Below are 16914 nucleotides of genomic sequence, written 5' to 3'. Positions count from 1 at the left end.
AATAAATTACTGAAGTATTTCTTCCAGTGAGTTTACTTTATTCTGACTGAATTTAAAGAGTACATTAGTGCATTTTTTTATTCGTTTTCTTTTTATCTTCTCTCTCTCTCTCTCTCTTTTTTTTTTTTTTTTTTTGAATTGAAATGGGACATTTCTTTGATTTACCCTGGGATATGACCCAGACAGGAAGGCACAGCAAGCACCAAGCAACCACAGCATTCAGTTAGACACAATGCCAGTCTGAGCAGTCCCTTGTGGCTGCTTTTCTCTCCTTGTGTGTCTTTCTCCTTCCCAACCCTTTCTGCTCCTCTGTCTCAGCTCAGCAGAGCAATGCTCTGAATAATTTATCCAGCTAAAGAAGCTCTGGTGTGGGCCTGACGCCTGATACCGTCTTAAAGGGACAAGCCTTTAGCGAAACGGCTTTTACGGCTAATAAAAACATGATGATACAGGATAATGCAACCTAGGTGTCCACAACAGTCACACAAAAACAAACTTAATCCTACTACCACACAATTTTCAGCTGTATTCTCAGTTTCAGCAGGCCTAATTAGGGCTGGGTGATATAAATAAAAATATAATCACAATATTTTTTTTCCATATCAGAAGGTATCGATATTTATCACGACCTTCATTTACCATTAATGAGGAAGGAAATGTTTTCCACATATTTGTTGGACCCTGAGAATAAATGTAAACATAACTTCACAATTAAGCTCCACAGAGTAAGCTTACTATAAAATTAGGGCCCAATTAAATCCATTATATTTTTTTTTGGATTCCATAACGTTTTATGATTTAACACAAATTTATCATCAAAGATGGTGTCTAATTAAATAAATTAATAAAACTAACTATTTATTCTTTTAAAATGTAATCAAATGAAAATATAACAAGTAATTTACAACAAAACATTGCGTTTTTTATTTTTGATCAAATAAGATTAAAACTAAAGACTAAATTAAAACATGGGTGAAAAATATCTTGATATTTTATGATTTTTTTTTAATAATAATTATATTATCATAAATTTAAGAATTGCATTTTACTATACAATACTAATATATTTTTATCATTATTTCTTCAAGTTAAACCGGACGTTTATTTTGATGTTTTGTCGTGAAGATCTTTTAGTTTCAGTATCAGAGTGTATTTGACTGTAGATTTTCTTATTTAACCCATTCCCAAAAAACAAACTTGAATTACTTTATTAACAATCTACCAAATGTTTCAGTTAAAGGAACTAACACAGGTCAAAGAACGCTTATCTTCCTGCTGACATTCACATAAAGATCAATGAGGGAGGTACATTGACCCAAAAGTGAATGCTGTGTCTACCAGAACAGTGAAACACACTCATATAGACTACATAAGATATTGCAAACATGGAGCCGGGATCAACTGTCAGTGCTGTGCGGAGCCAGAGGGTTTTGTGTGGAGAAGAAATTGGACCTGCAGTTATCTTAATAAAGGAAGGAAAGATTCATAGCATTCTGCCTGATTCAGAAGCTTCAGCGCACACAGCTGGAAAGGTGAGCTAGACTGTAAGAGTGCGACATACGCCACCTGCTGGAGACTAGATGCGCTGCAGTCCTCAGGTTTAACCCATAAGGATGTAAGATTTTGCATGTTGGTTTTAAACATCTTTTTCAAAGCCTTCATAATTTACAATAATTTTGTGTCATAATTAAGTTTTAAAAAGCCTTTAAAAGGCCGTGTTCCATTATGACAACATATATTGACAACATGCCCTACTATTGTACAAAGTAAACAAATCTATAAATGTACATGTGTTCAGTGAACTGTATTTTTGCTCAGTATGCTTTATTTTGAAATAGGTACATCTCTAGCAAAACATCTAAATCTAATTTAAACCTTAAATGTTTTTCCATTCCTGTACTAACTACACAGCATCTTTATAACAGGTACTGGATGTGGGGAACAGTCTAGTAATGCCAGGTATAGTGGACTGTCATGTTCACGTTAATGAACCAGGCCGTACAACTTGGGAAGGGTACTGGACCGCCACACGGGCAGCTGCTGCTGGAGGGGTGACCACTATTGTAGACATGCCCCTGTGAGTATAGACTTTTAAAATTAAAATTTAGTGACTGAACTGAAATTACCATTATAATTACCAATATAATAAAATATTCCCCCCAGTCTCCCTTACTCCCTCATAATGATTACAAATAATATAGAAGATAGCTGGACTCTCATTTGCAAGCTGATAAAAGTTCCTTTTGTATGGTGGAGGGTGGAGGAATCTAGGGTGATAAATAACATAAAACTGACATAACTGATTAATTTCATGGTACATAGAAACAGCATCCCACCAACTACGACTCTTGGAAACTTTCATGAGAAGCTGCGTGCTGCTACAGGACAGTGTTTTGTAGATACAGCATTTTGGGGAGGAGTCATCCCTGACAACCAGGTACTCATCTTCATATTGTAGGATAGACCACGTACAGTAGGAACAGAGGGACAGTTGAAACACCTTAGCTGTGATTTTTTGCTCAATAAATGCATGGTATTAACAAAGAGAACGTTACTACGCATGTGTGGAGCAAAAAATCACGGGTAAGAAGTGATGCGCACGCAAGTTATTTAAAAGGATAGTTCACCCAAAAATGAAAATTCTGTCATTAATTACTCACCCTCATGCCATCCCAAACCCGTAAGACTTTCGTTCATCTTCTGAACACAAATGAAGATTTTTTTTTGATGAAATCTGAGTTTTACAATCTCTTTATGAACTTTTTGAAGCATCAAATATCAGCATTAAGTTGCATAGCTGTCTACAGAGGGACAGAAAGCTCTCAGATTTCATCAAAAATCTTCATTTGAACGACATGAGAGAGACTAATTAATGACAGAATTTTCATTTTTGGGTGAACTATCCCTTTAAGGTGTTTCAGATGTACCGCTGTTCCTACTATACGCAGCCTACGAACTACCTGAATGAAATACATTTTGGTTTTAGACTGTTGTTATAATCTTCTAATTTTTAAATATTATCATTTATGCAAAATTGGGAATACAAAAATAATATTTGCTATGTCATACCTATATTAAAGTTGATCCTGTTTGATTTTCTTCTGCGTTCCAAACCTGGAAGTGCGAAAAATGACCATTTAGACCAGCACAATTGCGAGAGTGATATTGAATTTCTATAACAGTTCAACAAATAAGTAACTTACATTTTACACACAGTATTATCAGTTACATTGTTCATCCATCAAAGCAGAATTAACAGCTGCAAACAGTATGTGTTTCGTTATTAAATAAATCAGCGTTTTTGAATGAATTGGTTGAGTAAATGATTCAATGATTCACTCCAGAAGACCAGCTACATCCAAATCTACATATTTCACACTTCATGCATACAAATTCATGCTACACACACACACACACACATACTTTTTAACAGTTACAAGGTAAGTATTTTTTTTTTTTTTTTCAATAGAATTAATGTACTCAGAAATTATATGATTTTTGGATGCAGCCATCCTCAAAGATTCACTGATTCACTCCAAAATACTTTGGCTGCATTCAAATATGCATACTTTACACTTCATGTGTACTAATTCATACTACTCACATTCATACTAGCACATACTTTTTAACACCTAAAGTACGTTCAATTCAAAAGAAGTATCTACTCAGAGATTATGCCATTTTTGACTCAGCCATTAACTGGTATAATTCCTGAATGAATCAGCATTTTTGAACGAATCGGTTGATTAAATTATTCTTTCCAAAAGACATCGGCTGCATCCAAATATGCATACTAACTCATACACATTCATACTATATAGAACATTCTTTTTTTAACAGTCACAAACGTATTCAAAAGAAGTACCTATGCGATTTCAAACACTTATTGGCCATACGCTTGTTTAGTTCCTGAATGAATCAGCATTTTTGAATGAATCAGTTGAGCAAATGAGTCATTGATTCACTCATAAAGGCAGTCGCTTGTCTCCATTCATTGGCATAACAATGTTTTGCCAGTATAACAATAAAAAAAAAAAAAAAATTGTCTTTGTTTGTCTGCCTGCCCATCCATCTCAGCTAGAGCTAAAGCCGATGGTCCAGGCGGGTGTGGCTGGATTTAAGTGCTTTCTGATCCACAGTGGAGTGGATGAGTTTCCTCATGTGAGTGACGCTGATCTACATGCAGCTATGAAACAGCTTCAGGGCACAGACAGCGTTCTGCTGGTGAGCCATCTCATTAATTCTGCCTGCCCAATCATTTCAACCTCATATCTGATCTGATTCATTTCTGCCATGATGAACTTCTCATAATCACTGTGCCAAGGGTGCAACATATTGGAACACAACTGTTCAGACAATTTATATGCAGCAATAAATATGAATCATGAAAAAAGAATTATGTTGCTTAGGGAACTTAAAATGAATGAAGTTCTACAGTAATGATGCACCTATGTGGTATAGTTTCACGCAGAGCGAGAAGTCCAGCATCCAGCCGCTGAGAAAGGCGGTATGAGATTAATCATTTAATGTCATTTAAATTAAAATTCTACTGAAAATCAGGAACATTTATTATTTTTAAAATGGAAATTCCTGCTTTTTTCTTGTTCCTCAGATCCACATGAATATTCAACCTTCCTAAGGTCTAGACCTGACATTATGGAGCTTGAGGCCATCCGTACCGTCACTCAGCTCTGCTTACAGTATCAGTATGAGACTTATGAGGGTGATAAAGTCCTCAACTTTTGATTATCTAATGACAGTTCTGCAGACTAGAGTAACCAATCAAGAAATATCAGGTCAGCTGTTCTATTCTTATTATCAGAGTGCGATGCCACATTGTGCACCTGTCATCAGCCCAGCCTCTGGAGCTCATTAGGGCAGCAAGACATGCTGGAGCTCTGCTGACTGTGGAGACCACCCATCACTACCTCAACCTGACGGCAGAGAACATCCCAGCACGGGCCACTCAGTTCAAATGCTGCCCACCGATACGAGACACAGCCAACCAGGTATCAGGAAAACGATCATAAACCTCATAGCTCAAGCCATTTTACAGATTCTGTAAAAATTTACACTACAACTTGTTAAAGTAATAGTTCACCTAAAAATGAATTACTTTCTTCTGTGGAACACTAAAACAGAAATTTTGAAGAATACACAGTCATTTTCCTCATGCAATTACAACTAATGGGGACTAGAGTTTTCAAGCACCAAAAAGGATGTAAAAGCAGCACCATAAAAGAATCATGCACTATATTTCAAGTCTTCTGAAATCATACAATAGCTTTGCGAGAGGAACAGACTGAAATTTACGTTATTGACAACTGATAATCTTCCCCTCCAGTGGGCTGTCAGTCAGGGACTTGAACTCAAGAACCAGATCAATCCCATTTGTAAATTAATTTTGACAGGTTTTGTGAATTGAATCAACGGATTCATTAAATAGAAAGTCAAAAAGAAGTTGATATTTATCTTTAGAATACTTGTAATAAACTTTATTTATTAATTTTAACACTTTTATTATGGTGCTTTTGCATCCATTTCGAATCGCAATTTCGAAATTGCATCATTCTTCAAAATTGATCTTTTTATCGTCCACAAAAGAAAGTCATACAGGTTTGGAACAACATGAGATCGACTAAATAATGACAGAATTTTCATTTTGGGTGAACTATTCCTGAACTAACGTGATTATAATGCATTCTAACTATAATCTGTCAGTAATAAATCTGTTTCTTTGTCAGGAGCTCTTGTGGTCTGCACTCAAAGCTGGTGAGATTGATATGGTTGTGTCAGATCATTCACCGTGCACACCTGACCTGAAGTGTTTGGACAGAGGCGATTTCACGCAGGCGTGGGGAGGGATCTCTTCTCTGCAGTTTGGTAGGCTGTCATTGTACCCAATACATTCATACACTCACACGCTGTATGTCTTATGATGGCCAAAGTCCAGTGTGAGGTAATCAGTGGTCCACCAACAGTTTACCAATCAGACTAATGATTAACTCTTTAAAAACTGACATTCAGGTATCACGTCCCAGATTTGATCCAACTTACAAAAGATCTACAGTCGCGAGAATAAAGTATGGGATTAGTGTGGATCTCAGTATAAATTGGTCTTAAAATTCAATTTGATCTTCATCAAAGTCACAACAATTGACAAACAAGTCTGCTGAAACAAAACACAAAAATCATGTTCCACAGTAATACTGACAAAATTTACTGGACACATCAAACTGAAGCTGTTTGCAAAAGTCTCACAATGCTAAGGAAAATGATACAGCACACCAACATCAAACCATCACTGTTTGGAACTACTTTGCAGTTTCGTGTCCTGAACTGCTAGGAAAGCTCAAGCCCAAGTTTATCAGGACATTTAGCAGAGAAATTTGTCTTCTAAACTGAAGTGTAACAGAAGTTGGGTGATGCAACAGGACAACGACCCAAAGACCAGGAGTAAATCAATAACAGAATGAGTTCAGCAGAAGAAAATATGCCTTCTGGAGTGACCTGGTCTACGGTGGCCCAGTAATGCACAACACAACGAAATTAAAAAAGCAAACATAAGTTCACAACACAATGAAATAAAGCCACAGCACAACGAAATCGAGCCACAACGCAACGGAATTGCTCCCGACCACTAGGGGGCTCTCAGAGCTCGGTAAAGTTAGTCTTCCTTGCCAATGTTCTATAGAGTCGGCAGTGATATCAATACCACGATTAGTTTCAACAGTATGTAACCACTGTATATCGACATGAAATATTAATTCAAAATCAACTACGTGCTCAATAGCTTAATATTTATACCTGTGAATAATTTGACGCGCTACTACGGCGCATGATGAAGGGGACGTCTGAAAATTCCACCAAGTGGATAAAACGTATAATTTGTATTAATTAAAATTACTTTTAACATTTAAAAACAGACATGTTCAAATGTCATGTCATGTCATGACATGTCTTACCAACAGGAACTACCAAGCTTTGGAATTTGAACATGTCTGTTTTTAAATGTTAAACAAAGTAATTGTAATAAATACAAATGATTCGTTTTAACCACTTAGTGGAATTGGCAGACGTTCCCTTCATCATGCGCCGTGGTAGCGCGTCAAATCAAATCATTCACATGTATAAATATGAAGCTATTGAGCACGTAGTTGATTTTGAATTAATATTTCATGTCGATATACAATGTTTACAAACTTAAAACTAATCATGGTATTGATATCTTTGTAAGACTGTCGACTTTAAAGAACAGTGCCCAGGAAAACTAATTTTACCGAGCCATGTCATGCGTGAGACGCTGCAAAAGACGCAAGACGCGAACGCATCGGTTTTGCACATCTATCTAGCGTGTGTTTGCATAGAAAAACAATGGAAAAGTAGCGCACTGGAATGGAAAAACGTGCTGTGTGTGAACGGGCCCCTAACGATTCAGGAGTTATGAGTGATTTCATACTTTTGACCGCTGTAGCGCCCCCGTCAGGCCAATCAGGGCAAGCCTTGGTGACTTTGTAGCCGGTGTGAGTACTACCAGCCCTCAAAGTTTCAAGACTCTATGACTTACAGTTTGGTTTGCCCAATCACTTTTAGGGGAGAATGCTGATCATTGGAAATTTTAACAATTACAATAGGGTTTCAGCGCTATGCTTAAACCCTTAAAAATGTTAGACAAACATCCAACTAAAACGTTTCAGGAACTACGTATAAATAATGTCTTTGTGCTAACGTTTGAGAACATTATTAAAGACCAGATAACATTAAACAAATGTTCTATTAACGTTACTGGAAGAATGTTTGTTCACAACTTTGAGAGAACCTTGCCAGAATATTAGCCAAAGTTCTGAGAACGTTCCGTTAGCTGGGTATCAACTTACTGGGTTCACATACTTTTTCAACCCTGTACTGTGAATTTTTGTCTGTTATTGAAACTTGGATTAGATCAAATGTTATGATCAATTTAATTTATGGAGAATTCTATGGTTCTGTAAGTTAAATGATCAAATGCAAGAGTTTTTCATATATTACGAGTTAGCAAAACTTAATTGCCGTTACTAAAACTTCCATTCATCTTGCTGTTTACCAACAGGTCTATCTTTGTTCTGGACGTCAGCTTCTAAAAGAGGATTTTCATTTTCTGATGCAGTAAGACTCTTGTGTAAAGAGCCTGCTCAACTCTGTCGTCTTGACAACCAAAAAGGGAGTCTCATTCCAGGTCACGATGCAGACTTAGTCATTTGGGACCCAGAAAAAGAGTTTACGGTGAGAAGGAGTGGGATTCACTCAAGGGGTTTGAGCTGAGATGCTTGAAATGACTGACGGCAAGATAGAACATGCTTGTGTCTAATTCTGTGTTTCTCTCTAAATACACTGAAAGCTTTTTGGAGACTGCAAGTTAATGTGTGTCATATAATGTCCTAGGTGAAAGAAGACAACATACATCACAAAAACAAGGTAGTTCAAATTTTACATAAACCAATATGACTTTTCATATACTGATGAAGGGAAATTGTTACTTTTTTCTCTTTTCAGTTGACTCCATACCTTGGCCTTGCTCTGCGAGGGAAGGTGAAGGGCACTATAGTCCGAGGGAGGGTGGTTTACAGTCATGGCTCTTTCAGCTCTCAGCCTCTAGGGAAGCATCTCTTTATTAAGCACAAGACACCGGCACCACTGTAAACAAAGCACAAGAAGCACATTAACCATATCTCGCCCTATAGTCATCACTGTCAGGAACTGCTATGGCAACAATGCTACTATATGGTGTATAATCATAGCTAATTTTTTTATTGATTATTGTGAATGTTTGAGGTATATTTAAAAATGCTTTGGTTAACACTTTACACAAACATTTCAAACAAACATTAATAATAATAATACATTTCATAATTAACCCAACATTTCATCTTAAAGGGATAGTTCACCAAAAAATGAAAATTTTGTCTTAATTTACTCTCCTTCATGATGTTCCAGTACGACTAAAAAAAAAAAAAAAGATATTTTGAAGAATGTTGGTAACCAAACAGTTTCAATTCCCATTGACGTCCATTGTATTTTTTGTCCATACAATGAAAGTTGATTGGAACTGAAACTGTTTCGTTACCAACATTCTTCAAAATATCTCTTAAGTTTGGATTTTTTTTTTTTTTTTTTTTGGAGCAGGTTATTAAGCTAAAATTTAGTTTATAATTGTTATAGAATTTTAAAAAAGTACATAAATGTGAAATACATTTTTGAGCTATTAAAATTAGTGCTGTCAAATCGATTCACATCTAACATAAAAGTTTATATATACAGTCAAATCAAAAATTATTCAGACATTTTTAACATATTTTTACTAGTGGGTGCAGGACACTATAGTTCATTTATGTAAGTGAGAATAGCAAAATAAAGTAAACTGTGACATATTATACCCAAAAATTCTTCATACAGTGGACTACCAGTAAAATTGATAAAAAATTTGGAACCGAAAATTATTCAGACACTTTGACCTGACCATGTTTTGCTTAAGTGTTATCTGACATAATTCAGATTATTTTTTTCTGACAGTTTAACTCTGAGATCTTGTCATATTTTATTACCATTTTTTTTTTTAAATATAGTGAATAAACTTGAAATGTTCAAGGTGTTTGAAGAAATTTTGGTTTGACTGTATATACATATGTTTGTGTGTTCTTGTATACAGGTGCTGGTCATATAATTAGAATATCATCAAAAAGTTCATTTTTTTATTATAAATTATTTTTAAAAATGAAACTTTCATATATTCTAGATTCCCTACATGTAAAGTAAAACATTTCAAAAGTTTTTTTTTTAAATTTTGATGATTAGAGCGTACAGCTCATGAAAGTCCAAAATCCAGTATTTCAAAATATTAGAATATTTCCTAAGATCAATCAAAAAATGGATTTGCAAAACAGAAAAGTTCAAGTTGATAAAACACAATGGACCAACACCAGCAGACGTCAAGGCCCCCCCAAATCATTATTGACTTCAGAAACTTTACACTAGACTTCAAGCAGCTTGGATTCTGTGCCTCTCCAGTCTTCCTTCATACTCTGGGACCATGATTTCAACATGAAATGCAAAATTTACTTTTATCTGAAAAGAGGACTTTCGACCACTGTTCACTATCCAGTTCTTTTTCTCCTTAGCCCAGGTAAGATGCTTCTGACGTTGTCTCTGGTTCAGAAGTGGCTTGGTAGTCCTTTTCCTGAAGATGTCTGAGTGTGGTGACTCTTGATGCGCTGACTCCGGCTTCATTCTACTCATTGTGAAGCTCTCCCAAGTGTTTGAATCGGCTTTACTTGACAGTATTCTCAAGCTTGCGGTCATCCCTGTTGCTTGTGCACCTTTGCCTACCCAATTTCTTCCTTCCAGTCAACTTTGCATTTAATATGCTTTGATACATCACTCTGTAAACAGCCACCCCATTCAGTAATGACCTTCTGTGATTTACTCTCTTTGTGGAGGGTGTCAATGATTGTCTCCTGGACCATTGCCAAGTCAGCAGTCTTCCCCATTAGTGTGGTTTCAAAGAACAAAAGATACCCGGAATTTATACAGTAGGGATAGTCATTTAATCAAACTCAAATGTAAATATTCTAATATTTTGAGATACTGGATTTTGGACTTTCATTAGCTGTACGCTCTAATCAACAAATTAAAAAAAAAAAACTTTTGAAATGCTTTACTTTACATGTAGGGAATCTAGAATATATTTTTAAAATAATTTACAATAAAAAAATGAACTTTTTCACGATATTCTAATTATATGACCAGCACCTGTATATGGTTTATGAAGACACAAATGTGTATAATAACGTGGGTATTACAACGTAAACCTAATGGATTAATAAAGCGTTTTTCTGAAAATAAAAAAAAATGCAGACAGTTTCCTGTGATGGGTAGGTTTAGGGGTAGGGGTTGTGTAGAGGGATAAAATATACAGTTTGTACAGTATAAAAACCATTGCTTCTATGGAGAGTCCCCGTAAACCATATATACAAGTATGTGTGTATACACACACAAACACACACACACACACACACACACAACACACACACACAACCACACACATAGATTAATCGAGTTGACAGCAGTAATTAAAATATCTGTGTGGTCTCTCAGACCCCTAAAATACAGAAATAGTATTTTATGCATTAAAATATGAATATTAGTTAATGAATATTGTTAACATACAATGTTGTTACAGCTCTACTGTAATTGTACATTTCTTTAGGAAATGTAAATAAAATTTGATTACATCACTGCAAAGATAAGTAACTAATGATTAACCCAACTTCAGAGCAAAACTGTGAATTTCAAAACTTGCTTTACATTGTCAGATTTAATTTACTGATTTACATGTAAAAATACATTAATAAAGAATTTTGAAAAATATTTATCTGTGATATTAAACTGACATTTGTGGTTTGCTTTTGTTTTTATGAGCAGACATTGTCAAAGTATTATACACATTAAATGTCCAACTAAATTTGAAAGATTCTGGAATAATAAATGAATGCTTTTGCCCTATTCCATTTTACAAATTTGCTTTTGTATTCAATTAATTTGTGTTTTAAAGTTAAAAATTATGACCTAAAATATGATTTAAGGTTTTAGGATTTTAGTGTAAGTGGTCTTTACTCAGTTAACAAGTTTAAATAGAATCTAAAGGAAAATGAAATGTTGTCTGCTGTCACAGTTCAGCTGCACTGTTATAGTATGTTCAGGACTCAAAGTGAGATGATTGGCCAACAGGTGAAAGGTTTGCCCACAGTTTACATGAGTTAACCATTGCCTCAGTCTGTCAGTGTGCCGGCAGCATTATGTCCTCTCTGTCTGTTCTTCCACCGGAATGTCTGTTACAGCCTTTCCATGTCCCCAAACGGCTTATGCTCGGACCAGGACCGTCCAATGTACCCGCACGAATCTTAGCAGCCGGAGCACAGCCCATGCTGGGCCACCTGCATGCAGAAACTATTGAGGTAATACAGTAAATGTGCTCATTAAGTGCATACTATAGGGACTGACTTTTTAGGTCTTCACTTTTATACAATATATGACGCTTTACCATTTTGAATCATATTTGCTTAAAGGGATAGTTCACCAAAAAAAAAATTAAAATTCGATCATCATACTTACCCTTATGTTGTTCAAAACTTTTATTCTTCTGTGGAACATATGGTAAAAGGAGATATTTTGGGACATGTCTCTTGATCAAAACAGTTTAGTTACCAACATTCTTTAAAATATCTTCTTTTACAGTATGTTCCACAGAAGAAAGAAAGTCATACAGGTTTGGTACAACATGAGGCTGAGTAAATGATGACAATGTTCTTTTTTGAGTGAACTATCCACTTAAACAACTGCAACATAAATGACTTGGATGTGGTTAGTGGCAAAAAAAAAAAAAAAAAAAAGAAGAAATTTTGATAAATATAATCCTGTCATAATTTAATATCTATGAATGAAATTCAATTTTCTTTCTTTTCAGATTATGAATCAGATTAAGAGTGGCATTCAGTATGCGTTTCAGACCCGAAACCGCATGACTCTGGCTGTGAGTGGACCGGGTCATGCTGCTATGGAGTGTGCCATCTTTAACTCACTGGAGCCTGGAGAGAGTGTCCTCATAGCGGTCAATGGCATATGGGGAGAGAGGGCTGCAGAGATCGCTGAGAGGATAGGTAGTGATTCTGCTTTTAGTAGAAAGCCTGGAACTGAGAATTATAAAAGTGATTTAGAACATCATCAATTCATATTGAACACTCTTCAACAGGTGCCAAGGTGAACACAGTTGTAACCTCTGCTGGTGGGTACTTTACAAATGAAGAAATTGAGCAGGTACAAATTATATATATTTCATTAACCACTTATGTATTAACTACATATGATTAACCATGTTTGTCCTGTTTTGAAGGCATTACACAAATACAGGCCAGTGGTGTTCTTCCTTACACATGGAGAATCCTCCACAGGAGTGGTTCACCCCATAGATGGCATAGGTGACCTTTGCCACAAGTGAGACATCTCCTTCCTGAATAGATATTTTCCTTAAAAAAAAAAAAAAAATGGTGTTTTGGTCTTTTAGTCCATTTTATAAACTTTGAGGTCACCTTTAGCAGATGCAACAGTCTTCCTCGACCAATCAAATGTTGTCTAGAATAAGAACATTCCTCCCCCTAATACAATCTGCCACAACTAACAAGTAGTACATCATTTACATTTATCCGATGGATGGATGGTTAGATGGATGGATGTGACTGAGGTGTTTAAATGAGATTGATGGATGGATGGATGGATGGATGGATGAATGGATGTGACTGAGGTGTTTAAATGAGATAGATTGATGGATGGATGGATGGGGTCCTGGTATTCCCTACATTCTGATGGATGGGGTCCTGGTATTCCCTACATTCTGGTGGATGGGGTCCTGGTATTCCCTACATTCTGGTGGATGGGGTCCTGGTATTCCCTACATTATGGGGACCAAAAAATGTGCTCACAAGGTCAAAATTTATTGGTATTACTATCCTTGTGGGGACATTTTTTGGAACCCATGAGGAAACAAACTTATAATATAATCATACAGAATGATCTTTTTTTTTTTAAATCTAAAATAACAGAAAGTTTTCTGTGATGGTAGGTTTCGGGATAGTGTAGGGGGATGTGTGTGTGTGTGTGTGTGTGTTTATTGTTTATTTTGTTTTTTTAGTAAATTCTTTTCTGTCACTCAGGTACAACTGTTTATTTCTGGTTGATTCAGTAGCTGCATTGGGAGGTACTCCCATCTGCATGGATGAGCAAGGTATCATCATGTTACATGTTCTGGCACCATAATCACTGCCTGGGGTCCATGATTTAAAATGTACATTTTGTATCTCTAGGTATTGATATTATGTATACTGGCTCTCAGAAGGTCTTGAACGCCCCTCCAGGAACTGCACCAATCTCCTTCAGTGAGAGAGCATGGTGAGACAAAACAGCTCCAAGCCAGATTTTTTTTTTTTTTTTTTAATTTTTTTAATTATTATAATTATGTGGGAAAAATAAATCTCTAAAACTCTCTCCCTCTCTCTTTTTTGGCAAAACAGCCAGAAAATATTTAACAGGAAGACAAAACCAATCTCTTACTTCTTGGACATGAGCTGGTTGGCAAATTATTGGGGTTGTGATGACAAGCCTGTACGCGCGTAAGGACCATTTATCACTTTTACCAAGCACTGACATAATATCATTAAACACTAGAAGACTAAAATGTTGTTAAAACAGAGCTGTCCAAAACTAAAATCAATATGCTCAGACCTATAAATTCAATTCTCTATCACTAAACAATGAAAGAATATTGTGCATATATGATAAAGTTGCTGTAACTGTTGTTTGTGCAGTTATCACCACACCGGACCTATATCTTCTTTCTACGGTCTGCGGGAGAGTCTGGCCATCCTCGCAGAGACTGTGAGATCATATTCTGCCTAACAGTCACATTTCAATTTTTTCGTGGCATTAATACATTATGATCATCTGAAGAGCAAATGACCAAAAACATCAGCATGAATTAGTAAAACTGAGAAACATAAGGGATGCATCTAATGAAGGAAATCAATAACAGTTTTTGACAACATATTTTATTATCAGGGGAAACCAAACAAGCTGTCAAAACCACAGTATTATCGCATACCATTTTTTGCACATAAATTTGCTCTAACCTCTTTCTAATGGAAATGAACATGGAGTAATATAATATATATATTACGCACATTACTCTATGATGAAATATATTTAATATCTTCGTATAAAATTGAATCTGAATGATTAGAAGACCACTTAGATTTTTGGGTACAAATGGTGTCAGTTGTTCCCACGTTTTTTTTTTTTTTTTTTTGTAAATTTGCATTTTAGTATGAAAGTTATTGACAGATCATGAATAGTTTGTACACTGATTTCACACACAAATTCTTGTGTGAATTTAAGATCCAATGTTCCTAGTTATTTTTATTAAACATTATAGGCACATTAATTTTTTTTTAGATAAAAAATATGCACAATGTGCACAGATAAATCATTTAAAATAAATACTACAATAATCTATTTAAAAACAAAAATTGTCAATTTTGATTTCATGGTGACTTTAACTAAAGCATTTCTTTGCCACATATTTTTATAGGGTCTTGAAAACTCATGGAAACGGCACAAAGAGGTTGCGGAGTACTTCCATAAAGGCTTAGAAGAAATGGGCCTAAAACTATTTGTGCAGGATAAGGTTGGTAGAAGAAAAGGAGCCTTAAAGATCACAAAAAAAATATCTCACATATCATGCATATCAAATGGATGTAACTACAGTACTACCTGTTATGAAAACTCTTATAGAAAGCAAGACTGCCAACAGTGACCACAATAGTAGCTCCCCCAGGATATGACTGGCGGGAAATCACGGGGTACATTATGAAGACCTTTAACATTGAAATCTCTGGGGGCCTGGGACCATCTGCTGGCATGGTGAGAAGCTATTGGATTTGATTAATCATAACTGACAAGACGCCAGGACAACAAACCATTCCCAGTACACTGACATAGTGTGTTAAAGAGACGCACGGGTCAGTAATTGTAAATGTACTGCAAATGTTTTGTTTCTCCCGTTATTTTACAGGTTTTGCGTGTGGGACTGATGGGATGTAACAGCAGCAAGGCCAACGTGGACATGGTGTTGGAGGCCTTGGCTGATGCTCTTAAACACTGCCACAAGAGCAGAGTCTGACAGCTTGACTGGTCATCAGTAACAAGTTCAGCTTTTATCCCTATATCAGTGGTTTTCGATTGTTTTTAGTGACAACACCCTTTGAAAGTAGAAAAATCTTTCTGCCCCTCCTTTAAAAAAAAAAAAAAAAAAAAGTCATTTGCATATTACTTTAGCTGATACTAGTACAATACTAGTAGTTGTTACATTTTTTATAGAAGAATTGCTATAAAACATCATCAACTTGTTGTATTTTTCATCTTTAAGGTTTTCTTTTTCTCATGATTAAATTACTTTTTGTAAGCTGGCCATTGTTCTGTTATTTTCTGTGTATTTTCCATTTTGCAAAAATATTTCAATTTTATAACGTGGTTCTTGCAATATGCCCAAATAAATTAAAACATAAAAAGTGCTTTAGTGTTTGCAATATAAAAGGAATAATTCAGCCAAAACAAAGTCTTTTCATTTACTCACCCTCATGTAGCTCCAAACCTGTCTTGATCTTGTTCAGGTGGTTTTGCAGGATTTTGGGCTGTGCTGAACTCCTGAGGCTCATCAGTGAATGCAGATCTTATTGTAAACTATTCAACCAAAGATGCAACAAAACGTGTTTTTCCTGGTAAGGCAAATAAAGCCAGCTAAACAAAAGCTAGTTGAAATGTATATTTGACAGAGTGAAGAAACAAACCACAGTTTTCTACAGACTCCAGGTTCACAATCCTCCTTCTCTAAGGAGCACAGCCTTCTCCCTCCCCAGTTGCACCTCATTGGGTAAATAATTAAATAAATAAAACTAAATAATAATATAATAATAATAAATCTATAGGCATAATATCTAAAATGTTCTTTGGCTGCATCCAATGATCTATATAAATATCATCACAGATGAAACTTTTCACCGTGTAAGGATATGACGTGACACGCACTGGCGAATGACGTAGGTATGCAAATTCACGTCAAATTATGGTTTTGTAATTTTGAAATTTTAATAAAAAAATAAGAAAAATATCTAAAACGTACATTGATTTATATGTTTATAAAATTGTATTTAGATAAAGTAAACATGGTTTTGAAGATAGATTTTTTTGCACTCATTAATAACATTTTGTTAATATATAACATTTTCATCAAAATAAGTTACATATTTAATATGCTGATATACTGCATTCAGA

The 16914-nt window shown here is 35.5% G+C and overlaps 2 protein-coding genes across 3 annotated transcripts; both read left to right on the top strand.

Annotated features, from left to right (window-relative positions):
• Positions 1-1294: 1294 nt before the first annotated feature.
• Positions 1295-11403, top strand: zgc:103559 (Allantoinase, mitochondrial). Of its 2 annotated transcripts, none has more exons than XM_051896798.1 (11): positions 1295-1532; positions 1926-2077; positions 2329-2437; positions 4078-4224; positions 4462-4507; positions 4613-4706; positions 4823-5009; positions 5745-5883; positions 8090-8262; positions 8422-8454; positions 8533-11403. In XM_051896798.1, exons 1-11 carry the CDS (start codon positions 1386-1388, stop codon positions 8677-8679), a joined length of 1374 nt encoding a protein of 457 aa, XP_051752758.1. In that variant the 5' UTR covers positions 1295-1385; the 3' UTR covers positions 8680-11403. The 2 variants fall into 2 exon arrangements, with proteins under 2 accessions (XP_051752758.1, XP_051752757.1); XM_051896797.1 differs by having other exon boundaries at positions 2323-2437.
• Positions 11404-11782: 379 nt separating this feature from the next.
• On the top strand, positions 11783-16049 carry agxta (alanine--glyoxylate and serine--pyruvate aminotransferase a). Its single transcript, XM_051896811.1, has 11 exons — positions 11783-11990; positions 12500-12692; positions 12785-12849; positions 12926-13026; positions 13743-13813; positions 13893-13977; positions 14100-14198; positions 14394-14463; positions 15173-15268; positions 15376-15504; positions 15656-16049. Exons 1-11 carry the CDS (start codon positions 11832-11834, stop codon positions 15761-15763), a joined length of 1176 nt encoding a protein of 391 aa, XP_051752771.1. The 5' UTR covers positions 11783-11831; the 3' UTR covers positions 15764-16049.
• Positions 16050-16914: the final 865 nt, after the last annotated feature.

Source organism: Ctenopharyngodon idella, chromosome 6 (assembly GCF_019924925.1).
Source record: "Ctenopharyngodon idella isolate HZGC_01 chromosome 6, HZGC01, whole genome shotgun sequence".
NCBI classification, from domain to species: domain Eukaryota; kingdom Metazoa; phylum Chordata; class Actinopteri; order Cypriniformes; family Xenocyprididae; genus Ctenopharyngodon; species Ctenopharyngodon idella.
This window is presented reverse-complemented; position numbering and strand designations above follow the sequence as displayed.